This window comes from Portunus trituberculatus, chromosome 41 (assembly GCF_017591435.1).
Source record: "Portunus trituberculatus isolate SZX2019 chromosome 41, ASM1759143v1, whole genome shotgun sequence".
Lineage (NCBI taxonomy): Eukaryota > Metazoa > Arthropoda > Malacostraca > Decapoda > Portunidae > Portunus > Portunus trituberculatus.
In genome coordinates this window covers 28,679,014-28,703,227 of record NC_059295.1, presented here as the reverse complement: position 1 = coordinate 28,703,227, position 24,214 = coordinate 28,679,014, and the positions used below count along the sequence as shown (strand labels likewise).

Genomic DNA, 24,214 nt, shown 5'->3' with positions numbered 1-24,214 from the left:
AAAAAGTCACATTTCCATCAGCCAAAGACTTACGGAAGACTCTGTAACTGGTCCTTTTATAAAATGTAAAATTCAGAGAGAAGGCTAAAACTTTTAAAGTAAATAAGATTACTGATTTGTTATGTACCTAGAAAATATGAAAGTTAAAAACAGGAAGCGTGCAGTGTGCCATAAACACATCGCGTCGGATCCCAACATTAATGTAGCAATGCAGCAAGTACAACTAATCGCATTACAAGTTTTGCTAGCAACTTTTTAAAATTAGATATTACATTCTGTTTAATTACGCGTTGGGGGGATGCTCGTGGCGGTCGCGGAGCTATTTCGCCTTTCACATCGTCTCAGGTAAAGCACCTTGTGGTCCTTTCACCAGAGTTTTAAACCTTTTCTGACTTATTTTTATGTAAGAGGGCCTCTGGCAAGAGCAGTGAAATGACAGAGAGAGACATGAAAAAAAAAGATAGACAACAAAGTTCAATGAAAATATCAGTCTCACAAGAAGGACTATTACAGACCACTAGAGGTGTCTTGAAAACTCACATAATATGTATAACAATTTTTTTTCATTACCACGAATATTTTTTATATACTTCCGGTTTAGCTTCCTTAATGATTATGTAGTGTGCAAAAGACTGAATTAACCTCTGGTTATTCCTTTTATGTGTGTTCTCACAAACTATTTTTTTTCAGTGCTCTAAATAATTACTTAAGAAAATTAACGATAAGAGGAAAGATATTGATACTGTTTTAGGCTTTACGTGTAATTCACACAGCTTCATTTTTAACCTGAGTAATGTAAAAAGATAGAAAAAAAGATTGAAAGCACAAAGCAAACTTTTGTTTCCGACTTGGTATTGATCTGTGTTCAGAAAAGATGTTTTTTTCTTTTAAGCAGCATGAAGTGAAACGTTGAAGTTGGGCTCTCACTCTGCCCACAGCTTGATACAGTTCTGAAATAGCTTACCTTTCAAATTACATGACGAAAAAAATACAAAGAGAAAAAATAAAAAGGAAGGAAAACGTTCAGCGCAAGGCAGTTACGATGATTCGTTTTCCAACAAATGGTTGAAAAAATAATCCTATTTTTAAGCCTGCTCTTTTAGGTTGTTACAAAACTCAAGTAAAAGTAATTACAGGAATTGCATTTTGTTTTTATCATTAATTCAAACAATGGAATGAAATTTATTCGACCCAAAAATTTTAATAAAAAATTATATTCACTCGATGATTTTTTCTTACAAGTGATGTCATTTACGAACGAAATCTGTGGGTTAGTTTTGTGACCATGTTAATGATTTCAGGGATATGATGCTCAAGATCTGAAATCTCTCTCTCTCTCTCTCTCTCTCTCTCTCTCTCTCTCTCTCTCTCTCTCTCTCTCTCTCTCTCTCTCTCTCTCTCTCTCTCTCTCTCTCTCTCTCTCTGTGTGTGTGTGTGTGTGTGTGTGTGTGTGTGTGTGTGTGTGTGTGTGTGTGTAGTACTCATGCAAGATAAAAGAAATATACACTTTAAACTGTGTCAGCCAAACAGCCACCCATTTAGTCAACCAAGCAGTTAGTTTCCCAGTCAGACAGCTAGAGAGCCAGCCAATCAACCTTACACATAGACACCCTGCCCGAAAGTAAAGAAAAGCAGATAGTCAGATAGTCAACTAAACAGCCAGAGAACCAAATAAACAAATAGCCAGACAGCCAGAGAGTCAACCAGCTAGTTAACCAGACAAACAGCCAACTAGCTCTTCAACCAGCCAAGCGAGGAAATACATTTAATCCCTTTAATACTGGAGCACATTTTAACTTTGAGATTTGTGTACGATTAGACCATATTATTGACATTAGGAAGGGCCTACGGAGGTCAGAAGGTTAATGGTCAATTCTTCACTATTCTAATCCCCCTACACAAGTTTCTGAAGGTGTATAAAATCACCAAATAGTAAGCAGAATAAATATGGAAACGAGTCATTATACTGAAGAAGTTAAATTTCTCACTCTTCAGCACATGTGCCTTACCTATCCCATTACCGCCCACAGGTGCTGAGGTACGGTACACACTCACGCAGGGGAAGATCGAGAGCCACTTCACCATCAATCCATCCTCAGGCATCATTTACCTCGCGCAGCCGCTGGACTATGAACTCAAGGACAAGGTGAGGTAGAAGTGTTTACCAGGTGTGAAGTAGTCATTAAGTAACATCGGTGAACATTAAGTGTTTGAGAATCTAAGCATTGCCGGGATCGCTTTCATTTTTCTTACGAGCCATCATAAGGAGAAACGGAGGAGCTTGATTACTGTGAGTTGGCAATGAAAGGGAGTCAATGAGCATATAATAGATGTTAACATAATTAGTCTAAACAGTTATGGCGCCGTGTTCTCTCTCTCTCTCTCTCTTTTCTTCTAAGTCTTATTTGCATTGAGGATGTGGGAATTTTATCAATATTCACCACTACGTTGAAAAATAAACTATATTAATGTGAGCATACGAGACCTAAGTTAAATTCTGGTGTACGAATTATTGTATCTTCTGTGAGGAATTGTATGGAGAGGCTAGGTTTGAAAAAAGACTGGTGATCAAGAGGCATGTCTGTATTTGAAATCATCTACTTTTTCAACATTTAATTTTCAGAAAAGGTAGTGTGCGGGGGTGGGTGGTGGTGGTGGTGGTGGTGGTGGTGGTGGTGGTGGTGGTGGTTGTGAAGACGTGGAAGTAATGCTGCAATATATGATGCTAGTTAGTTACTGTGAGAGAGAGAGAGAGAGAGAGAGAGAGAGAGAGAGAGAGAGAGAGAGAGAGAGAGAGAGAGAGAGAGAGAGAGAGAGAGAGAGAGAGAGATCAGGGTGAGACTGTTACAGATGAAGGCCACAGATCAACGGTGCAGAATAACAATTTTTGCCTCCTGGTTCAGAATTTTTCAGTTACTCAGTTACTGTGCGAGTCATCATTTCCTGTCTCCCGCCTTCTGTGTATGGAGAGAGAGAGAGAGAGAGAGAGAGAGAGAGAGAGAGAGAGAGAGAGAGAGAGAGAGAGAGAGAGAGAGAGAGAGAGAGAGAGATGGGGGAGGGGGGAAGATGGGTAGAAAATTGACTTTATCCTGCTCTTTCTCCGTACCTTTCCCCTTCCCCTTCCCCTCCTTCTCCTCCTCCTCCTCCTCCTCCTCCTCCTCCTCCTCCTCCTCCTCCTCCTCCTCCTCCTCCTCTTCCTCCTCCTCCTCTTCCTTCTCCTGTTTAGTTTAGAGAAAAGACGAATACGAGGGGACGTAATTGAGCTGTTCAAAATGTTCCTGGGCTTTGACAACGTAAATGTATATATATAACCATCTCATCATTGACATTACCAACATTACGAGAGATAATGGTTACAAGATTATAGGTAAACGCTTCACATCAGACGAGGCTAACCATTATTTCTTCAGTAAAATTGTAAATGTCTGGAACTCTCTCCCAGCTCATACTGTCTGCAGTAATACAATAGAAACTTTCAAACAAAAGTTAGACAATTACCACGCATCAATTCCTCAAATAACGTACTTTGCGCCTACATAAGAATATATTTTTAGTTACTGGACTAGATAGTAATATTTCTCTTTCAACCTTTCCCGTCACATCGTTAACACTCTCTCTCTCTCTCTCTCTCTCTCTCTCTCTCTCTCTCTCTCTCTCTCTCTCTCTCTCTTTCTGTTCTTTCCTTTGTATTCCTGTGTCCTCCTCCTCCTCTTCCTCCTCCTTCTCCTCCTCCTCCTCCTCCTCCTCCTCCTCCTCCTCCTCCTCCTCCTCCTCCTCCTCCTCCTCCTCCTCCTCCTCCTCCTCCTCCTCCTCTTCCTCCTCCTCCTCCTCCTCCTCCTCCTCCTCCTCCTCCTCCTCCTCCTCCTCCTCCTCCTCCTCCTCCTCCTCCTCCTTCTACTACTACTACTACTACTACTCTACTTCTGCTCCTGCTACTCCTCCTGCTGTTAGCTTTTTAAATTATTTCTTGCATCCTTGTTTGCGCCGTACATGTGTGTGTGTGTGTGTGTGTGTGTGTGTGTGTGTGTGTGTGTGTGTGTGTGTGTGTGTGTGTGTGTGTGTGTGTGTGTGTGTGTTTGCTTCAAGTTGGCGGAAATGCTCTTAACCTGACTTCCTTGCCTCTAGATATGTATGTAGCTTAAGGTATTGCGCAATTTATAACGAGTCCTTACTAGCTGGCGGTAATTAGTGAAGTGAGAGTGAGAGAAGGATAGCAGCGAAATAACTGAAATGCGAACCGTACACAGTATCATGGTTAACAGATATCAGTATATTATCGTTCCGGATAGAGAATGCATTGAAGCCTCTAATCTATACCTGGAGAACATTACACTGTGCTGCTTTAACTCCATGCACGAGACGAGTGTAGCCTAAGGAGGAACCATGGACAGACAACCGCACATAAATAAGAAATGTATAAGACTCCAACGTACATAGTCATAGATAAGGAATGTATGTGAGCCGCCGTGGTACAGTGGAACCATGCGTGCTTTGGGGTCTTAGGGGTCTCCAAGCACACGGGTTCGAATCCTGTCCATGGTCCGAGTGTAGGTTGGGCTTCCTCACTCAGGGCAATGATTTCTTAGCTGGTGGGCCTTGAGATAGGAGGTACCCTAAAAAATTATCCTCTCTAGCCTATAAATTCCCGTGAAAAGCCCACATGGTATAAATAAATAGATAAAAAAAAAGACTCCAAAATAATACCAAAGGAGAAATGGCACTACAATCACAACCAAACGGAACAGGAGATAAGAAACGTGTCAATATGTAAGGTTAATATGAGATGCTGGAATAATGACTTTCCCAAAATAATCTAATGAATGTAAAAGTAATCCGATTGAAATAGTTTTAATTTAGTCATATTTAATAGTTATTTTATTTAATGTAGGAACGACGTAAGCTTATTACTTACAGTCGAATCAGGTCATAAAGAGAGAGAGAGAGAGAGAGAGAGAGAGAGAGAGAGAGAAATGCAAACCACACAACTAGGCCCTCTCTCTCTCTCTCTCTCTCTCTCTCTCTCTCTCTCTCTCTCTCTCTCTCTCTCTCTCTTTCTCTGGGCGATCAGCATTCGATAAACATCCTGAGTTAATAATTGTAAGAAAACGTTGACTCACACACACACACACACACACACACACACACACACACACACACACACACACACACACACACACACACACACACACACACACACACACGTGGCAAAGTTATTGGATATTTGCATTCGGATTCGCATTTAATTACAAATATGCTTCCACATTTTTCAGTCGAATTTCAACTTACATGGAGATTTGCGGTTCCACTATAAACACCTTCCATATTCGCTGCCGCCTCGTCACCTACGGATGAAAAATATTACTGGAAAAATAACTGTAATTTCATGTTTATCCAATATATTTGTTGTAATGGACCGTGTTCTTAACTTCTTCAGTACTGGAACACATTTTTATCTTGAGATTCGTGTACGATTAGATAATTTTATTGACATTGAGAAGGATGTATGGAGATCAGAAGGTTAATGGCCACAGTCTTCAGTATTTTAATTCCCCACGTAAGTTTATGAAGCTGCACAAGATCGCCAAATAGTACGCAAAACGAGTATGGAAAAGCGTCATGGAACTGAAAGGGTCAGCTATTCACAGCTACTGATGCGCATTTTCCGTATTCACAAACCGCATTTGGTATATTTCTTTTTCCTCGCCAGTTATATCTAGACATTACATTGGCTCGCCTTTGGAAAGTATATTGTTTTTATCCACTTCCTTTTTCTTATGTTGCGTTAAGAGATTGTACCTTTAGCGTTGTTGATTGTTGCATATCGCAGAGAAGATCTTTTTAATACACAGGAATCTATTTCCACTAATTTTTAACAGATTTTAGATGAAGCTGCAATAGTTTTCAAGGATGTTTTTAGTTTTTAGTCATAGAATAGGAAGGATTTTACGTACATTATTAATAGAAAACGACACATCCCACACACACACACACACACACACACACACACACACACACACACACACACACACACACACACACACACACATACACACACCTGTAAAAATCATTAGAGTGAAGTCTGTTTTTCCTCTCTTTGTCCTGTATGAACGGAAAATTGGCCAGAACTAAGATAAGAGAAAAGTTTCCACTAAAATTTGTTTTATTTGATGCGGAAAAAATATAGTGTGTGTGTGTGTGTGAGAGAGAGAGAGAGAGAGAGAGAGAGAGAGAGAGAGAGAGAGAGAGAGAGAGAGAGAGAGAGAGAGAGAGAGAGAGTTTGTGTGTGTGTGTGTGTGTGTGTGTGTGTGTGTGTGTGTGTGTGTGTGTGTGTGTGTGTGTGTGTGTGTGTGTGTGTGTGTGTGTGTGTGTCTTCCTCGAATAAGTGGACTCTCATGGTCAGCGGAGAGGGGCAGGTGGAAGTAAGTGGAAGAGGAGGGTTTTAGGAAAAGATGGCCACAGGATGAGGATCCCTGCATGTAAAGTGGTGGTGGGGCCTGGGACATTTGGGTTGAGGGGGGATGGTGGAGTGGCAGGTGCGTGGATCAGGGGCACCGTCTAGACACACTCAGGTATAGCACTCCCATACCGTCTGGCTGGCTGTTGCTGTCTACCTGAACATACTCCCATAAAAATAAGACACTAAAAATTTCATCCCAGTCTTTAACGCGTTAATAGAAGCTGGTTAGTTACTGGAAGGAAATGTAATAATGGTAATTTTAATGGATAGATTATTACAGTGAGAGGAATAATAATGTAGTGATAGTAAAGAAAAAAATAGGAGACTGAGGAATATAGTGTTATTTTTCGTTATGTGGTGTTTCTTTTTTATCGTGGTCAGGTGAGGTGAGGAGAGAGAGAGAGAGAGAGAGAGAGAGAGAGAGAGAGAGAGAGAGAGAGAGAGAGAGAGAGAGAGAGAGAGAGAGAGAGAGAGAGAGAATGAGAGAGTTACTGTGTGTGTGTGTGTGTGTGTGTGTAGTTTCAGCGTCCATAATTAAGATATTATGTTCACTGGCAGACAGGGAAACGGCCAGGTAGACGGACAGACAGACAGACAGACAGACAATAGCGCACAAATAAACGAAAACACTATTTTTTTCTTTTTTTACTGGGACAATGTTTTTTCTCTAAATTTTGTTTTGCAGTTCTTGTTTCCCTGTTTGTTTGCGTGAACGAGACACACACACACACACACACACACACACACACACAGAGAGAGAGAGAGAGAGAGAGCTCAGTGGAGAGATGCTCTCTCTCTCTCTCTCTCTCTCTCTCTCTCTCTCTCTCTCTCTCTCTCTCTCTCTCTCTCTCTCTCTCTCTCTCTCTCTCTCTCTCTCTCTCTCTCTCTCTCTCTCTCTCTCTCTCTCTCTCTCTCTCTCTCTCTCTCTCTCTCTGTGTGTGTGTGTGTGTGTGTGTGTGTGTGTGTGTGTGTGTCTCTCTCTCTCTCTCTCTCTCTCTCTCTCTCTCTCTCTCTCTCTCTCTCTCTCTCTCTCTCTCTCTCTCTCTCTCTCTCTCTCTCTCTCTCTCTCTCTCTCTCTCTCTCTCTCTCTCTCTCTCTCTCTCTCTCTCTCTCTCTCTCTCTCTCTCTCTCTCTCTGTTAGGCACTTGTCTCTCCACACTCTCCTATTTGCACGGCGACGTAAGAATGAAGTTTCTTTGACTCTTCCCTCCTTCTTTCACCGGCCTTGGATCAGATTCACAAGACTGATTTCCTCACGTGCATTACTCAAACTTTACACGGAGATTAATCAGCTTATGAGTACTCTTCCTACTTTTCTCTTCCTTTAAAGTGCAGCAGTGGTAATAGCGCCAAATCCATTCTTCTTGCAAATTACAGTAACTCCAAGAAGCCGTGTTACAAAGTTCAGTGAATGTAAACTCCAAAATTAAAAAAGGAGGGAAATAAAGTTATAAAATTTTTGGAAAGCCGCAAGAAGCCACGTGTTGCATCCAATGTAAGGCATACCTACTGTGTCTACTATATCCAGCTTTCATCCCCATCCATAATTTGGTTTAATGTTCCTATAGATCACCTTATTGACCCGACGCTAACACTCTGATAACTGAGGCTATTCCATTCATCTAACATTATCTGAGGGCCAATTTCAGTATACATATGGAGCAAGCAACTATATTCAACGGCTTCACGAAGGCTAAGAGCTAAAAAAAAAGAGTAGGATAATCAATTGTGCTTCCTTGTTTAAAATAATATACCAAGGTCAGGTCACCAACTTTCCTCTCCCAGTTTACTTCACTTTTAATTCCTCTCTTCTTTCGCGCTGTCCACTACCTTCCGTCTCTGTTATAATTTTGAAAAAAAAATAATAATAAAGATATATTCTCTTGTTTTACCAGGTCGTCAGTCTCATACATGGTGACCCAGACCATCACGCCCGTACACACACACACACACACACACACACACACACACACACACACACACACACACACACACACACACACACACACACACACACACTGTATTCCCTGAGTGTCGGTAGAGGCGACTAAAAGGAACAAGCAAACAAATGGAAACTGAAAAACAAAAAACAATTAAAAAAACATCACTTGACAGGGTATCTGTATGCACAATAAAAATAAGTATCGTTGCTCATTCAGTTCTCTACAAATTGACAAATGACGGATCCACTGATAACAGGTTAATATTGGTATCCCTGTATGTGTTTAGTACAGCTGCACTTGCCTGAATCAAGTGAGTGGCACACGTGATTCAAGCAATATATAGTTTGTTTGATCGATACACATATAGAGGTATTACCTACATCAATATAACTACTTCTCCCATGCATGCTTCTACTGAGTCTTATTTGGCACTCCGCACGCTAAACAACTTGCCGAGATTAGTGGGTTGTGTATTGTGAAACTCGTCAGACACTACTGTGGGTGTGTGTTCAACAGCTCTCAATATTTATCATTGAAGAATTAGAGGTCTACATTTTGACACAGTTGGTAATATTATTTGATACCTTTGATGATTAAGGTGGCAACAGTTGGCAGGCCGGCACACTATGGATGAGTATTATGACTGGGAAATAGATCAGAATATCAGCATCGGCCAACCTTACCGATGCGGCACGTGATCAGGCAACAGTTTTAATTCTTTTTCATTATGCCACAGTTCCCACCACAATTTAAAGAGAAATTTAGAAGCCACTGTACATGATACCCTCTGGTAAAAACCATCCAATTTTCTCCCCTACCTGCAGCATGAGTTTGTGGTTCGCAGCGAGGGCGGTGGGTCAGCAGCCCACGCCCTGGTGCGGGTCGTGGTGGCTGACGTGAATGACAACCCACCTGTATTCATGCGACCAGATCCACACGTGACGGTGATTGAGGAGGACGATCGCGACCTGCCTCTGCCCCTAGCCAAGGTGAGAAGCAGGGACAAATGGGATGAGGTGGAGGGAGAGCAGGAGTAAGGAGAGGAAGGTAATAAAGAAAGGGAAAAAAAGAGAGAAAGGGAGAACAAAGAGTGAATAAATAATAAGTGACAAAATATGATAACTATAGATAAGGAGGTGGAGATGGAGGAACAGCAGGAGTAGGAGAAGGAGGAGGTGGAAGTGAAATATAATGGGAGGCAACGGAAGAACAAGTAACAGTAGTCATTTCGAGACTACATGTGGCAAACTGTATTACATTATTTGATATAAGAGTTTGATATTGTAAAGGCTGAGAACATTAAGGAAGAGGAATACGAGGATAATGGGAAGACGACTTTCTCCTAACCTCCTCCTCCTCCTCCTCTATTTCTACTCCTACTTTCTGTTCTTTTTGTTCTTTTTGTTCTTCTTGTTTTTCTTCTGCAACCACCACCACCACCACTATTATTACTACTACTACTACTACTAACACCACCACCACTACTACTACTACCAATACTATTACTACAACTACTACTGATACTACTAACACCACCACCACCACCACCACCACTACTATTACCACTACTATGTACTACTACTACTACTACTACTACTACTGCTACTGCTACTACTGCTATAACAATTACTACTACTACTACTTCTACTACTACTACTACTATTAACACCATCACAACTACCACCACCATTACCAATACTACTATTACTACTACTACAAGTACTATTGCAACAGGTGGAGGCTCATGATGCGGATGACGTGGACGCTGGTCGCCTGCTGTACACCCTCTCTGGTGACGGTGTGGATGGCTACACTCCTGATGACGCTTACTTCGAGGTCAACTCCCGGAGCGGCGAGGTGATGCAGAGGAAGGTGTGTGTCTTACAGTAGTAGTAGTAGTAGTAGTAGTAGTAGTAGTAGTTGTTGTTGTTGTTGTTGTTGTTGTTGTTGCTGTAGTAATAATAGTAATAGTAGTAACAGTAGTAGGAGTGGTAATAGTAGTAAGAGGAGGAGGAAGAGTAGAAGACGAAGAAGACGAAAAAGGAGAAGAAGAAGAAGAAGAAGAAGAAGAAGAAGAAGAAGAAGAAGAAAAGAAATAACAGCATTATTCTTTTTTATTACTAACAGTAGCAACAGCAGTAGAAGCAGCAGCAGCGCAGGAGTAGTAGTAATAGTAGTAGTATTAGCAATAATAGTAGTAGTAGTAGTAGTAGTAGTAGTAGTAGTAGTAGTAATAGCAGCAGCAGAAGTAGTAGTAGTTTTAGTAGTAGTAGTAGTAGTAGTAGTAGTAGTAGTAGTAGTAGTAGTAGTAGTAGTAAAGCAGCAGCAGTAGTAGTAGTAGTAGTAGTAGTAGTAGTAGTAGTAATGGTAGTAATAGAAGACAATTAATTTTTATCTATTATCGCGAACTGAAAAAAAAAATCCTTTCTAGAAAACCAGACCTTTAAGAATACGAGTCCTAAAAACACAACACTCGTTTCATTTTAAACACCCTTTGTATATGAAGTGATCAAACAGAAACAAAAAAAACAAACAAAAAGAAGCTGTACGCACCAAAGAGCTGTCTAAGATTCTCCATCACCTCCAGTATTGTCTATGGCGTCTTTCTGAATTATGCTCCAAACCTGCACCTCACCATGTCACTAACCCCTTCAGTACTGGGACACATTTTTTACCTTGAGATTTACGTACGATTAGACCATTTTATTGACATTAGGAACGGTCTATGGAGGTCAGAAGATAAATGGCTAGCGTCTTCACTATTTCAATTCCTCACATAAGTTTCTGAAGCTGTATAAAATCACGAATAACCAGAATCAATATGGAAACGCGTCATGGTACTCAAGGGGTTAAGGACGGAGTGATCGAAAAAAGACGACATTTCACGCTGCCCACGCCATGCTCCGCCTCGTCCATCCATCGTTCGGCGGCGCGCGATAAAATAGCACGTAAATTATTTGTTGATGCGTCTCTCATTCATATAATTCAGGAGGAGATTAATTATTATTTGGACGGGTTCAATAAAAGCTGGCACGATGGGAGATTGATGAGTATTGCCTTGATTGTCATTTGTTCATTATTATTATCATTTTATTCATTATTTTATTATTATTATTATTATTATTATTATTATTGTTATTATTATCATTATTATTATTATTATTATTATTATCATTGTCATTATTATTATTATTATCATTATCATCAGTCATTATTATCACTCTTTTTATCATTATTATTATTTTCATCATTATTATTATTATCATCATCATCATCATCATCATTATCATTATCATTATTATTATTATTATTATTATTATTATTATTATTATTATTATTATTACTATTAATAGTATCATTATTAGCATCATCATCATTAGTAGTAGTAGTAGTAGTAGTAATAGTAGTAGGCGGAGTAAGGGAGGCGGTGGCGTAGTGGATAAGGTGGTGAGCGTAGGATCAGGCAGACGTCCACGCGTAGGTTTGAATCCCACCACATACCACTTTGAAACTATGCCATTTGTCGAGTGGTTTAAAGTTACCTACATGTCGCCATGATACCCAGGTTCCAGGTGGTTACACTAAAGACACTCTTGGTGGTGATATGGACCCTAATATGGGTACCACTATAAAAAAGTTGCCTGCGCCACTAATGGGCGAAACTTAACAGCGCTTCCCACATATATTCTTCAAGTATGTCTACAGGCGCTATAGGCCGTAACATAAAACAGAAGAAGTAGTACTGGTAGTAATAGTAGTAGTAGTAGTAGTAATAGTTCACAGATATAGGGAAGTTTTTCTTTCCTTATTCTTCTTCTTTTTCTTTTTCTTTTTCTTTTCTTTCTTTTTTCTTTTTCTTCTTCTCTATCTCTGCTTCCTAATTTACTGTCTTATTTACTGCCTCACTGATCTTGTTAATTGCATCCTCTTCCTGCCCCTACAGTATCTAAATCCACGATCTCATCCATTCAGCCTCATTCTTACCATTGCCAGCGCACGAGGAGACAGTAATCCTAAAAAAATCACATCATCTACATAGTGTCGTGCTCTCCATAATGACTCCGTTGACAGCAAGAGCATCAAAACAAAAAGTACAATTACATGCCCTCCCTGTCAAAGCCAATTAAAGTGTCCTATTATATTTAACAAATCGAATGTCTCCTTTTACTAATACGAACTCCAATCAGATTCGTTCCAACGCCACTACTTTTTTTTTCATGTTTGTTGTGTGCGTGTGAAAAGTCACAAATGTAGGAAATTAATTGAGTTGTTATTTCATTAGTTAATTGAATGACTAATTTGAAAGCCGTTCTAAATACCATGAGACAAACGATGAGGTGGAAATATTGCTTGTGTGTGTGTGTGTGTGTGTGTGTGTGTGTGTGTGTGTGTGTGTGTGTGTGTGTGTGTGTCCTTTATTTTTCTTTATCTTGTTTCTTTTCACCTCCATTGCATTTACGTCTTCCTGAAATCCCTAGTTTCTTCCTCTCTTCTTTCCTTCATCCCTTCTTTCCTACCTCCAGCTCCCCCTTTCCTTCACTCCCAAATTCCTTTCCTGCATGACTTGTCGCGTCTTGTGATCAGTGAAGTGCGTGAACTTTGAAAATATTTGATACTTGTTTTCTCCTCGTCCTCGTCTTCGTCCTCCTCCTCCTCCTCTTCCTCCTCCTCCTCCTCCTCCTCTTCCTCCTCCTCCTCTTCCTCCTCCTCTTCCTCCGTTTTCTCATTAACATCACCATCATCGTCCAACAAAAAACCGTAGCTGTGTGTCGAGGATTTCATTATATTCTGAGGAAAACTTATCTGAGATCCATTTTTATGTACGTTTTTCACCTTTCTAGATATGTTCAAAGTTGGTATTATTTTCAACCATGTCTCCTTTACCTAGTGTCTTGTTTTTGCTAGTTGTTGTATTTTTCCATCTTGTTGGGTGTTTTATTTTTTTTTATTTTTATGTTCAGTACCTTTCTCTTTTACTTATGTGTTTTGTTGGATGACTTTTTTTTGTTTCTCTTTCTTCATCTTTTTTTTTTTTCGCTCTTAATTGTGTTGGTATTTATTTATTTTTTTCCCGCATTTTTTGTGGTATAGCTTTTTATGTCTTATTATTTTTATGTTCATTATCTTTCTCTTTTACTTATTTGTTTTGTTTAATGGCTTTTTTTTTCTTCTCTTTCTTCATCTTTTTTTTTTCGCTCTTAATTATGTAGGTATGCATTTTTTTCCCGCATTTTTTTGGGGGTATAGCTTTTTATATCTTATTTTATTTCTTACATTTTTTACTCCATTACTTCTCTCTTGTATCTATATATTTCGTTAACGTTTCCACTTTATTTTTACTTATGTAATCTTTTCCAGGAAAGTTTTACTCACATAAGATTTTTTTTTTTTTTTCATTTAATCGTCATTTCCTTTTTTCCCCAGTGTGATATTTTGATGAATATTTCATGTAGGAACTTTAATATTACCACACACACACACACACACACACACACACACACACACACACACACACACACACACACACACACACACACACACACACACACACACACACACACACACACACACACACACACACACACACACACTCTCTCTCTCTCTCTCTCTCTCTCTCTCTCTCTCTCTCTCTCTCTCTCTCTCTCTCTCTCTCTCTCTCTCTCTCTCTCTCTCTCTCTCTCTCTCTCTCTCTCTCTCTCGTTCTTCCTTCCCTTCCTCCCTCCTCCACATTCATCAACACTTTTCTTATGTCGGATATTTCTTCCTCTCCTTCCCTTTCCATCTATACGACTTAACTTTTAGAATGAAGATGAATAATCAATACAACTCCCTGAATGAAAAAAAAGAAAAATAAACAGTTGCAAAAAAAAGAAATGTTTATAATGAAGTTACATTGTCACTTTCCCCTCCTTTACCTCTTCCGTCCCTTCTCACCATTTTTATTATTTTTTTCTATTACTACTCTTACTTTTCTTCTACTCAGGCGTTGGACAGAGACCCGCCAAAGGGACGTGACGTGTGGAAACTCAAGGTGACGGTGCGTGACGGGCAAATGCTTTCCTCGGGAGCTTGGGACGATCACTCGAACTTGGCCCCACTCGCCGCCTCCGCCTCCTCCACCTCCTCCTCCGCCTCCTCTCGCATTAGAAGGCTCGCCCGCTCTACTGACGGAGGAGCGCTGGTAAGACTGGACGGAAAGAGAGCTGAAGTTATATCTGAGGAGGTGATAGTGAAGCGGGACAGTCACAGTGGTGTTGATGGTGATGGTAGTGACAGTAGCAAGGATAGCAGTGCACATAACGATAGCTGGGAAAGTAGTAGACGTAGTAGTAGTAGTAGTAGTTACAGTAGTAGTGGTCTTGGAATTGTTAGTGATGATAACGATATCTTTACTATTACTATTACTACTACTACAGCTGCTGCTAATGCTACTTCCGGTTCTGTTCGGGCTGTCACCCTCAGTGACCAGAGAGAGATTAAAAGTACTCTTGGGGAAACGACACAGGGCCAAGAAAGTATATTCCGTCTTAGCGGAGAGGAATTAGACTCGGGGGAGCATAATTCGGGGACAGCATTTCGTCGGCGATCCCATTTAGCGCCTAACGACACCCCGGAGTCGTGATGGAAGACGAGGCGGCGGCGGATGCAGCGACGACGACGACTGAGAAAAACGAATGAATTACTGAGCAGCAGAAGCATCAGAGACAACGGGAGAGACAATATAGAAGTAGTAACAAATAGTGATGTTTGGAAGGGACTGACCAAGCCACAATCAACACCTATGTCACATTTATCAGCTGTAGAAGATGATAATGTGGCTTCGAATCACCAAGAGAAGCAGTCCCATCATTACGAAGCAGTGGCGCTTTTCGTCAACCTCCGCCCAATGTCTCACAGAAAAGATGCAGTACCTAATGTCCCAATCCTGCCCAGATCCGCCGCCGCCTCCGTCCTCTCCTCGAGCAGGCTATTCCCACGATCACCTCAGTGGACGCTTCTTAAAGGACAAACAGATATTACTTCTCCACTTGATCATCCTTTTAATTTTCCTAGCCCTTATCTCGTCCATGGAGGGAAGAAACGAGGAAATGTGTGGAGAAAAGGACAGAGTAAAACGTATTCTCTTGGGTTACATACTTCAGCAAAGATGACAAGGAGGAAGAGGGTAGCAGGGCCAGCTCGTAACTTCCGCCGCTTGAAGAGAAAGGAGAGGAGTGTCATAAACGATGTCTGGGAAGAGCAAAGGGAAGGAGTGTCAGACCATGCCCCCACCAACACCGACACCAGAACTCCTTTCTTTATCTCACTACCTTCCTCCTCCTCCTCCTCCTCCTCCTCCTCCTCCTCCTCTCCTCCTCCTCCTCCTCCTCCTCCTCCTCCTCCTCCTCCTCCTCCTCCTCCTCCTCCTCCTCCTCCTCCTCCTCTTCCTCCTCCTCCTTGTTTCCGTCCACCATTGCTCGAGCACACAGATTTCCCAGCACCATCGCTGCCTCTGAGGAAACCAAAAGAAAACGAGGAGAAAGAAGAGAGGAAAAGAGTGAGCGCCTCATTGGTGGTGTTTTCAATGCGTCGCTGAGTCTGCCGAGGCGCCTAATCCCTTCCAATCCCGCCTTGGATGAGAGACTGCTAGAAAAAGCACGAAGCAAATCCGACGTCGCTCCCATTCAGCCACGTACTTCCTTCACGCGCCACGTCTCAAAACTCCGCTGGTTCCTGCCTGACGCAATACCTTCTGACGTAACACCTCCTGTCCTCTCGATGCAGGAGGGGATAAACAAAAAGCAAACGTCGCTCTGGAAAGAATATCGACGACATGCCGCTCCTGGACTTCGGGGAGCACCAGGAAACGTGTCTCGCTGGAAACCAAAACCCACGAGCGATTCTGAGGGGAAGGAGGAAAATCTATCGCCACCCGCATCTGCAGGAGCGAACTTAGATGAGACCTCAGTGGATCCTTGGGAAATAGATGTACCTAATAAGAGTCAAGTGCCCTCTCGCAGCCCTGCCTCTTTGCCGCATTCCTCCCTCTTCTTATCACCTTCCTATTCCACTTCAACAATACCTCTGCCTAGAGAAAGAAACCCTGCCACTGAAAGAAGCTTTATAGAGACTCCCTCAGATTACCCACAGAAAGGTACACGTGATCAACACCGGCAGGAGAGGGACACTGATGCTTCTCTCCAGCACCTCACGAATTTCATTGACGTTGATGGCCAAGCTGATATCGGTGATGATGATGATGAAGTTGGGTACGAGGAATGCGTCTACTTCACACCGCCGTCGTTCTCTATTTCCTCGGAGGACTCTGCCACGACCACAGAGCAGCCGCAGGAAGTGTTGGGTGAGGTGCAGCACGTGGTGGAGACGGTGCTGACGGTGCTAGTGAAGGACATCAATGACAACGCCCCGGTCTTCCCCAACACCACCATCTATGGCAAGGTGGAGGAAAACGGAGCTGCCAGTGAGTATATAGCGAGAGTTTGTATTTCTCTCTCTCTCTCTCTCTCTCTCTCTCTCTCTCTCTCTCTCTCTCTCTCTCTCTCTCTCTCTCTCTCTCTCTCTCTCTCTCTCTCTCTCTCTCTCTCTCTCTCTCTCTCTCTCTCTCTCTCTCTCTCTCTCTCTCTCTCTCTCTCTCTCTCTCACTAGTATTCTTATTGTTGCTGTTATACTTTTTCTTTTTCTCCTCTTCGTTTTTTTTTCCTTTCTCTGTGTATTTTTATTCTTATCTTTTTCTTAATGTTTTTTCCTCGCCTACGATAACTAAGATGAGCAGGGAACAAGAATTTATCAAGCGATCTTGGAATAGATTTGATGGGCGGTGCAGCAAGACATTATACTATATTGGAGTGGGGAATAACTTTGGTAGAGAGTGTTGACCGGAGTTAAGGCTTTTACTATACTGGCTGCTGATTCCCTGTCATGTCGAACTGGGAAAAATGAGATTGCCCTTGAAGGAGAAAACCGGTGGCAAGGCAGTGGAGGATGTGATAGATCAGAGACGCAGCATTCAGTTTAGCCAAAGAGAAAGGTTTAAAAAGTGATAGGAAGAAATTGATCTCATATAAAGTGGTAGATGAATGGAATAGACTCAGTAATAAGGCTGTTAGTGTTGTGTCATTAGGGAGCTTTTATAGAAGATTAGACGAATTTATGGATGAGGATAACAGGTGGAAATAGGTAGCACTGTCAGGTCTAGGCCACATGGCTTCTTGTAGCTTTTTTTTTTATAATGTACGTATGTTTTCATGTCTTTCTGTTCTTATAGTGCACGAAGTTGATAGTAATAGTACATTTTAAAACCTACAAGCAAAAATACTTCAGTGATGTATGCATGAATATTTATGGTTAACAATAAACATTAAGCCAAAAAAATGTCTTACCAGATAATGGAACGAAAGGCAGAAAGATATTACGAAGCCTACCTATATAGTATATATATATATATATATATATATATATATATATATATATATATATATATATATATATATATATATATATATATATATATATATGTAGCGAAACATTGGGTGAGAAAGTGCGTCTCATCTCGCAGTCTTAGGATGCTTTAGCCAAGGAAGAATCTGTGGAGGTGAATTATTCTTGCAATTTTTCTTTTATATGAAAGTGAATCTGTCTGAGAACAAAAAAAAAAAAAGACTAATAAAATGAGCTTCACTGAAGATGCCAGTTCCAAAAGAGAATTGTCTTAAAAGCAATATCCAAAATGAATCGAAATGCCTCGAAATCTTGCACTTGAAAGAGTTTAAGTCATAAACAGTAAGAAATGCAAAATTAGGTAGAGAGTTCCAGATTTAATGGGCATCTCTATATCCATTCTCTCTCTCTCTCTCTCTCTCTCTCTCTCTCTCTCTCTCTCTCTCTCTCTCTCTCTCTCTCTCTCTCTCTCTCTCTCTCTCTCTCTCTCTCTCTCTCTCTCTCTCTCTCTCTCTCTCTCTCTCTCTCTCTCTCTCTCTCTCTCTCTCTCTCTCTCTCTCTCTCTCTCTCTCTCTCTCTCTCTCTCTCTCTCTCTCTCTCTCTCTCTCTCTCTCTCTCTCTCTCTCTCTCTCTCTCTCTGAAGCAGAAGCAGTACCTAATACCAAGAAATAATCAGAGCACTGAGTCCGCTGCTGGAGAAATGTTTCATCTAATAATTTTGGAATACAGTTCAGTAATAGCAGTTATAGTTATTAGTATATTATCCCTCCTCATATCTGGGCTTCTGGGTTGATTGGGTCTGCTGCAGGTAGGAGGGTGTTGAGATGCGAGGGAGTTCAGGTGTAGGAGTGGCACAGGTATGGATAGAGACTCTTTCTTAATCCTTCAATGTTGCGATCGTCATCCTTAATCAACATCCAGAAAAGAAATGATAAACACACACACACCAATGAAAAGAGAAGAGAGAAGTTGAGTTTCGTATTTTTTGTAGGCTATAGCATTTTTAAAAGAGGGGTATAAAAAACAAGTGTCCGGAAAGTTGCTGGTGATTATGGGAAGAAATGTTCAAATTGAAAAAGTTAGTTTCTAGTTGTCCAGGTTTTCTTTATTTTCGTTCATTTTTCGTCAGTGAAGCAGTTTGAAATTTCGTCCATGCCTTTTTTATGGATTCCGCTAGAGAGAGAGAGAGAGAGAGAGAGAGAGAGAGAGAGAGAGAGAGAATGTGCACTAATCATAGAAAACTCCCGGAATATTTTGTCAGGATTTCAGTAAGGTTCCAACGTCATGCTTTGTATATGAATGAAATTAAACATAGCAAAGTTCAGCTGGAAATGCGAGTAACACAGACACAAAAGCACATGAAATCAGCTCTTCTGTAATACCTGCTTGGGGAACGCACGCTTCCAGCTGGTTGATGAACAATACGCATCAAAATTCCATCATATCGACGCGTTCCAACAATTTCCTTTTAATCGTTCCTTGTGTCAGCTTTTGGTTACAAGACCGGATTTATTGGCTCCATTGTGACGCACTATCGCTTCTATTACCTCTCCTCTTGGCTGCCTCTCTGCAAAGGATGAGCGCGGAAGTGAGGTGCGTGTTTGAAATAGTATCGGAACTAACCTTCAGCAACGCGACTGTTCGGCAATGTCTCCTCGTGAATGTGATGGTGAGGATTATGGAAGAAATAGTAGTGACTGTGAGGGTGTTATGACCCCCACTAGTTTGCATGGGTGGCAAGGTAAAAGATGGGATGTGATTTTTTTTTAGTTTTATTGATGCGTCGTATAGGTAGGTCACTTTTATCAAGCTTCATATTCATTCTGGTTACTATTTGGTGATTTTGATACAGCTTCAGAAAATTATGTCGAGATTATGATAGTGAAGACTGTGGCCATTAATCTCCTGACCTCCATGGACCCTTCCTGAAATAAATGAAATCATCTAATCACACCAAAAACTCGTGGTAAAAATGCGACACAGTACTGAAGAGCATGAAAACGAACCATTTGAAGGGTTAACTAAGGTATCATAACCAAGAGTCTTCTCCCTCTATGCATCATCATGTCACTCACCTTATATAATTGTGCACTCCTCGCTGAACGTCTTATAGTATGTTTTATAGTATTGATTTATTTATTCTATATACATGTGTTTTGTCTTTTAACAATAAAACACGGTGACAAATACTTACGGCGTGTTGTGTTGTGTGATGACCCCGCTGTTGACACTTCTTAATTCAATCAGTCAGTCAAACTCACTGCCACATAACGCGGCACTTCATTTGGCGCACTTCACTCACTCGTACATTTCACGTTGCCAATACCTTGAAATAAACATAGAGGACACAAACATTTAGTTCAAGTTGGATAGTTGAGAAAATTCTATAGATTTAAAGAAGGGGGAGAAGAGCAAGACGTGATAATGTAGTGAACAGGGGACTAACAGACAGAATTTGCATTTAAATGAAGGATAAACTAGAAGGGAAGAAAACCATGGCGCCAGTGAACCTATGGATCCAGACACTTGAGTTGTAGTGAGGAAAACTTTGCACGCACTTGTTCGTCTACCTGTCTGGAGAAAGATGTGTGAGGATGGATAAGATTTAAAGAGACAGTATTGTTCTGAGTCTCTCTCTCTCTCTCTCTCTCTCTCTCTCTCTCTCTCTCTCTCTCTCTCTCTCTCTCTCTCTCTCTCTCTCTCTCTCTCTCTCTCTCTCTCTCTCTCTCTCTCTCTCTCTCTCTCTCTCTCTCTCTCTCTCTCTCTCTCTCTCTCTCTCTCTCTCTCTCTCTCTCTCTCTCTCTCTCTCTCTCTGATACGAGAAAAAGTGTTTTGCTGTAAGAATGACTAAAATAGAAGCGATTATATCATTATTGATTCTCTCTCTCTCTCTCTCTCTCTCTCTCTGATACGAGAAAATAAGCATTTTGCCTTAAGAATGACTAAAATAGAAGTGATTGTATTATTATTGACTCTCTCTCTCTCTCTCTCTCTCTCTCTCTCTCTCTCTCTCTCTCTCTCTCTCTCTCTCTCTCTCTCTCTCTCTCTCTCTCTCTCTCTCTCTCTCTCTCTCTCTCTCTCTCTCTCTCTCTCTCTCTCTCTCTCTCTCTCTCTCTCTCTCTCTCTCTCTCTCTCTCTCTCCAGACCTTTCAGTAGCTGTCGTCGCTGCGTGGGATGCTGACGACGCCTCTGAGGGGACCAACGCCAGACTCACTTACTCCATCGAAAAGAACGTGATTGACGAGCGTTCCGGTGATGCCATCTTCGCCGTGCATCCCGAGACAGGCCTGGTGCGGACGTCCCTCTGCTGCCTGGACCGCGAGACCACCCCGGAGTATCACATCCAGGTGGTGGCGACAGACGGCGGTGGACAGAAGGGTGAGTGTTTTGTGATGAAAGTTCTAGGTTAGGTTAGGTTAATTGTAGTAAGTGGTGGTTGTAAATTGTCTAGGGTATTGAGAGTTATTTGGGATTTTTTTGTGTGTCTGGTAGTTGAAGTAGTAGTAGTATAGTAGTAGTAGAAGTAGTAGTAGTAGTAATAGTAGTAGTAGTATGTATTGTTATTGTTGTTTTTATTCATGTTGTAATTGTCATAAAATGTTCCTCTTGCTTCTCTCATATGTGTGTGTGTGTGTGTGTGTGTGTGTGTGTGTGTGTGTGTGTGTGTGTGTGTGTGTGTGTGTGTGTGTGTGTGTTAAGGCAGTAAACATGCAAGCTTACACATTGTTCGTGTTTGTTAGCATTTATCTACTCATTCATTTATCGATACAGGCAAACCAAATTCATCTTGTTTGAGAGAGAGAGAGAGAGAGAGAGAGAGAGAGAGAGAGAGAGAGAGAGAGAGAGAGAGAGAGAGGAAATTCGCAAAGTTATTGTTGAATATATTTTTAGTTTTATTAGATTTATTAAATCGAAGTGGTTCGCAGACTGTACATGAATGCTAGCGCGCACACACACACACACACACACACACACACACACACACACACACACACACACACACACACACACACACACACACACACACACACACACACACACACACACACACACACACGTACGAATAATTGGATAGAAGGCAGGGGAGAAATCGCATTATAAAGAGAGAAAAAACAGAGAAAACACGAAAAATTTTGTGTATGTGTGTGTGTGTGTGTGTGTGTGTGTGTGTGACCTGAATATACATACATACGCACATGAATGCAAAGTTTATTGTCCATTCGTATCTCCTGAAACATGATTACACACACACACACACACACACACACACACACACACACACACACACACACAGGTAGGCAGAAAGATAAAGATATCATATTTATTGACTGCTGCAGTGTTGAAAGTCGATATATAATTACAAAAGCAAACGCGATATACTGTGAAGCAACAACAATAAAAATACAGGAAGCACATACTAAAATGCAAAAAAAAATCTAAAGCTTTAGTGTATAAATCATAAAGAGTTAAATCACACAAACATAGCAAGATTATAATTAGAATCACGAGTTTGTTAAACACACACACACACACACACACACACACACACACACACACACACACACACACACACTAAGCGCCTTGTGGTGTCTGCCGAGGTGTCACTAATCGAACAATACAAGTAGGCGAGAAAGTTTAAGCTCCTGCAGTGTCTTTGAAAACTCAATATGACTTGTGCCCCTTGCTTGTTTAGAGGACTGTAAGTGGTCTTGGCGGCGCGAGGGAGAGGGAGAGGGAAGGAGAGAGGGAAAGGGAGAGAAGAAAAAAAAGGGAGTAAAGTACGTGATGCTAAGAGGATTTGTGTCAGCTTTGTGGGGGAAAGAAAACGAGACTGGAGTGTTTAATGTTATTGTTGTTATTATCCGTGGTGTTATTGTGTTATTCTTGGTGTTGTTCTTGTGTTATGACTGTTGTTGCTGTTGATGTTAGTGTTGCTTTTGTTAGTCTTCTTCTTCTTCTTCTTCTTCTTCTTCTTCTTCTTCTTCTTCTTCTTCTTCTTCTTCTTCTTCTTCTTTTCTTCTTCTTGTGTCTGGCTTTCTGCGATGGCCTACGTCAAACACTAAACAAATAGATAACTAAAGCAACTGTCAGTCTATCGGACGAACACGAATAAATTGCTGCATAACACGCTGGCCACTGTATTAATTACGCTCAACTAAACCCAAAACTGGACGACGTGTGTGCCTCAGCGTAAGACTGCGTGCTGTTTTTTTGCTCTTCATGGCGCGAGACAGTAACACGACTAAGAGCAACGCTGTTATTGACGTAGCTCCTCTTTACTCCTCGTTGTCATGGTGTCAAGAAGAGCTTATGCAAAATGTTTCTGGGCAAATTGTATGATATATTTTTTTTTTTTGTAGTTTCTTTTTGTTTCTTGATCAAAACTCTTCTCATCTCTAATTATAAGAGAGAGAGAGAGAGAGAGAGAGAGAGAGAGAGAGAGAGAGAGAGTGTGTGTGTGTGTGTGTGTGTGTACAACAAGCTCGTTAAGTGAACATACTGTAGACGCAATTGGCTATGAACGACGGATTAGCGAGGATTTGCTGGAAGGAAAGATATGATATGTTAAAGCTGCTCAGTGACAGAGATTCCATGAACTTCCCAGGCAACACCAACAGACTGTGGATTCGCAGGAGAGAGGAAGCGAGTGAAAATGGAGAAAGAGAAAATCAGGAACATGAATTCTGAAGGATGACAAAGCAAAGATATGTGAAAATAGTGTCATCTTCTTAAAATAAAATATCGTTAATTATCACCGCATGTGCACGTAACTCACATTGCATTAGCATTTGTGTGGCTCAGTGAGTGTGACAAACAGGCGAGGAAAAGGACGTGGTGCTGGATGGTCTCACTCTAATAGCTTAACTTTTATTTGAAAAGTTGAATGCAAAAACGTTAGGGAGGGATACATAAATGGATAGAGAACATCAGCAATACTGAAAAATGTAAAAATACTGAAAGTTATACAATTACTGGACCGCCCAATATGCTCCAGTTTAATCGAGTTTTAACCACTATTATTGTCTAGTACAGGTTGAAAAATATTGGTGTAATGTTCGAAGACACCACTGCCAACCTTTATACGGGTTTGAATCGGATAATTAATCTTATGAAGAAATGTAGTATGCGGTCATTAGCACTCAAAGTTTTAGGTGGACAAGACAACACGATGCTGGACATATGTGGTTTGAAGGGCACTTGATTATTGTTGCATTGCGTTGTCTATTGCGTCAGATTTAGGACATCCTGGAGTGTACTGCCCTACATCTCTTACTTCAGATTAAATAGTGTAGCTTGCTGAGCATACGCAAATTCGATGTTCACTGTTTTTTTTTCTTTTTGTGTCTTCAAAGCATCGAGGAGAGAACTGTCACGT

General features: G+C 41.1%; 2 protein-coding genes across 4 annotated transcripts in view; both read left to right on the top strand.

Moving 5' to 3' along the window:
• The window catches only part of LOC123516890 (putative neural-cadherin 2), a 198,648-nt gene extending 183,617 nt beyond the window's left edge, over positions 1 to 15,031 (top strand). For all 3 annotated transcript variants that reach the window (XM_045276615.1, XM_045276616.1, XM_045276617.1), the window contains 4 exons: positions 2,031 to 2,146; positions 9,225 to 9,389; positions 10,135 to 10,272; positions 14,384 to 15,031. In XM_045276615.1, the coding sequence (XP_045132550.1) occupies positions 2,031 to 2,146; positions 9,225 to 9,389; positions 10,135 to 10,272; positions 14,384 to 15,022 (1,058 nt within the window). In that variant the 3' untranslated portion in view covers positions 15,023 to 15,031. The remainder of the gene's footprint in view (positions 1 to 2,030; positions 2,147 to 9,224; positions 9,390 to 10,134; positions 10,273 to 14,383) is intronic.
• Positions 15,032 to 16,158: 1,127 nt separating this feature from the next.
• LOC123516889 (putative neural-cadherin 2) overlaps positions 16,159 to 24,214 on the top strand; it is a 51,207-nt gene continuing 43,151 nt past the window's right edge. Inside the window, exons 1-2 of the mRNA XM_045276614.1 lie at positions 16,159 to 16,861; positions 20,983 to 21,216. Of these exons, the coding sequence (XP_045132549.1) occupies positions 16,159 to 16,861; positions 20,983 to 21,216 (937 nt within the window). The remainder of the gene's footprint in view (positions 16,862 to 20,982; positions 21,217 to 24,214) is intronic.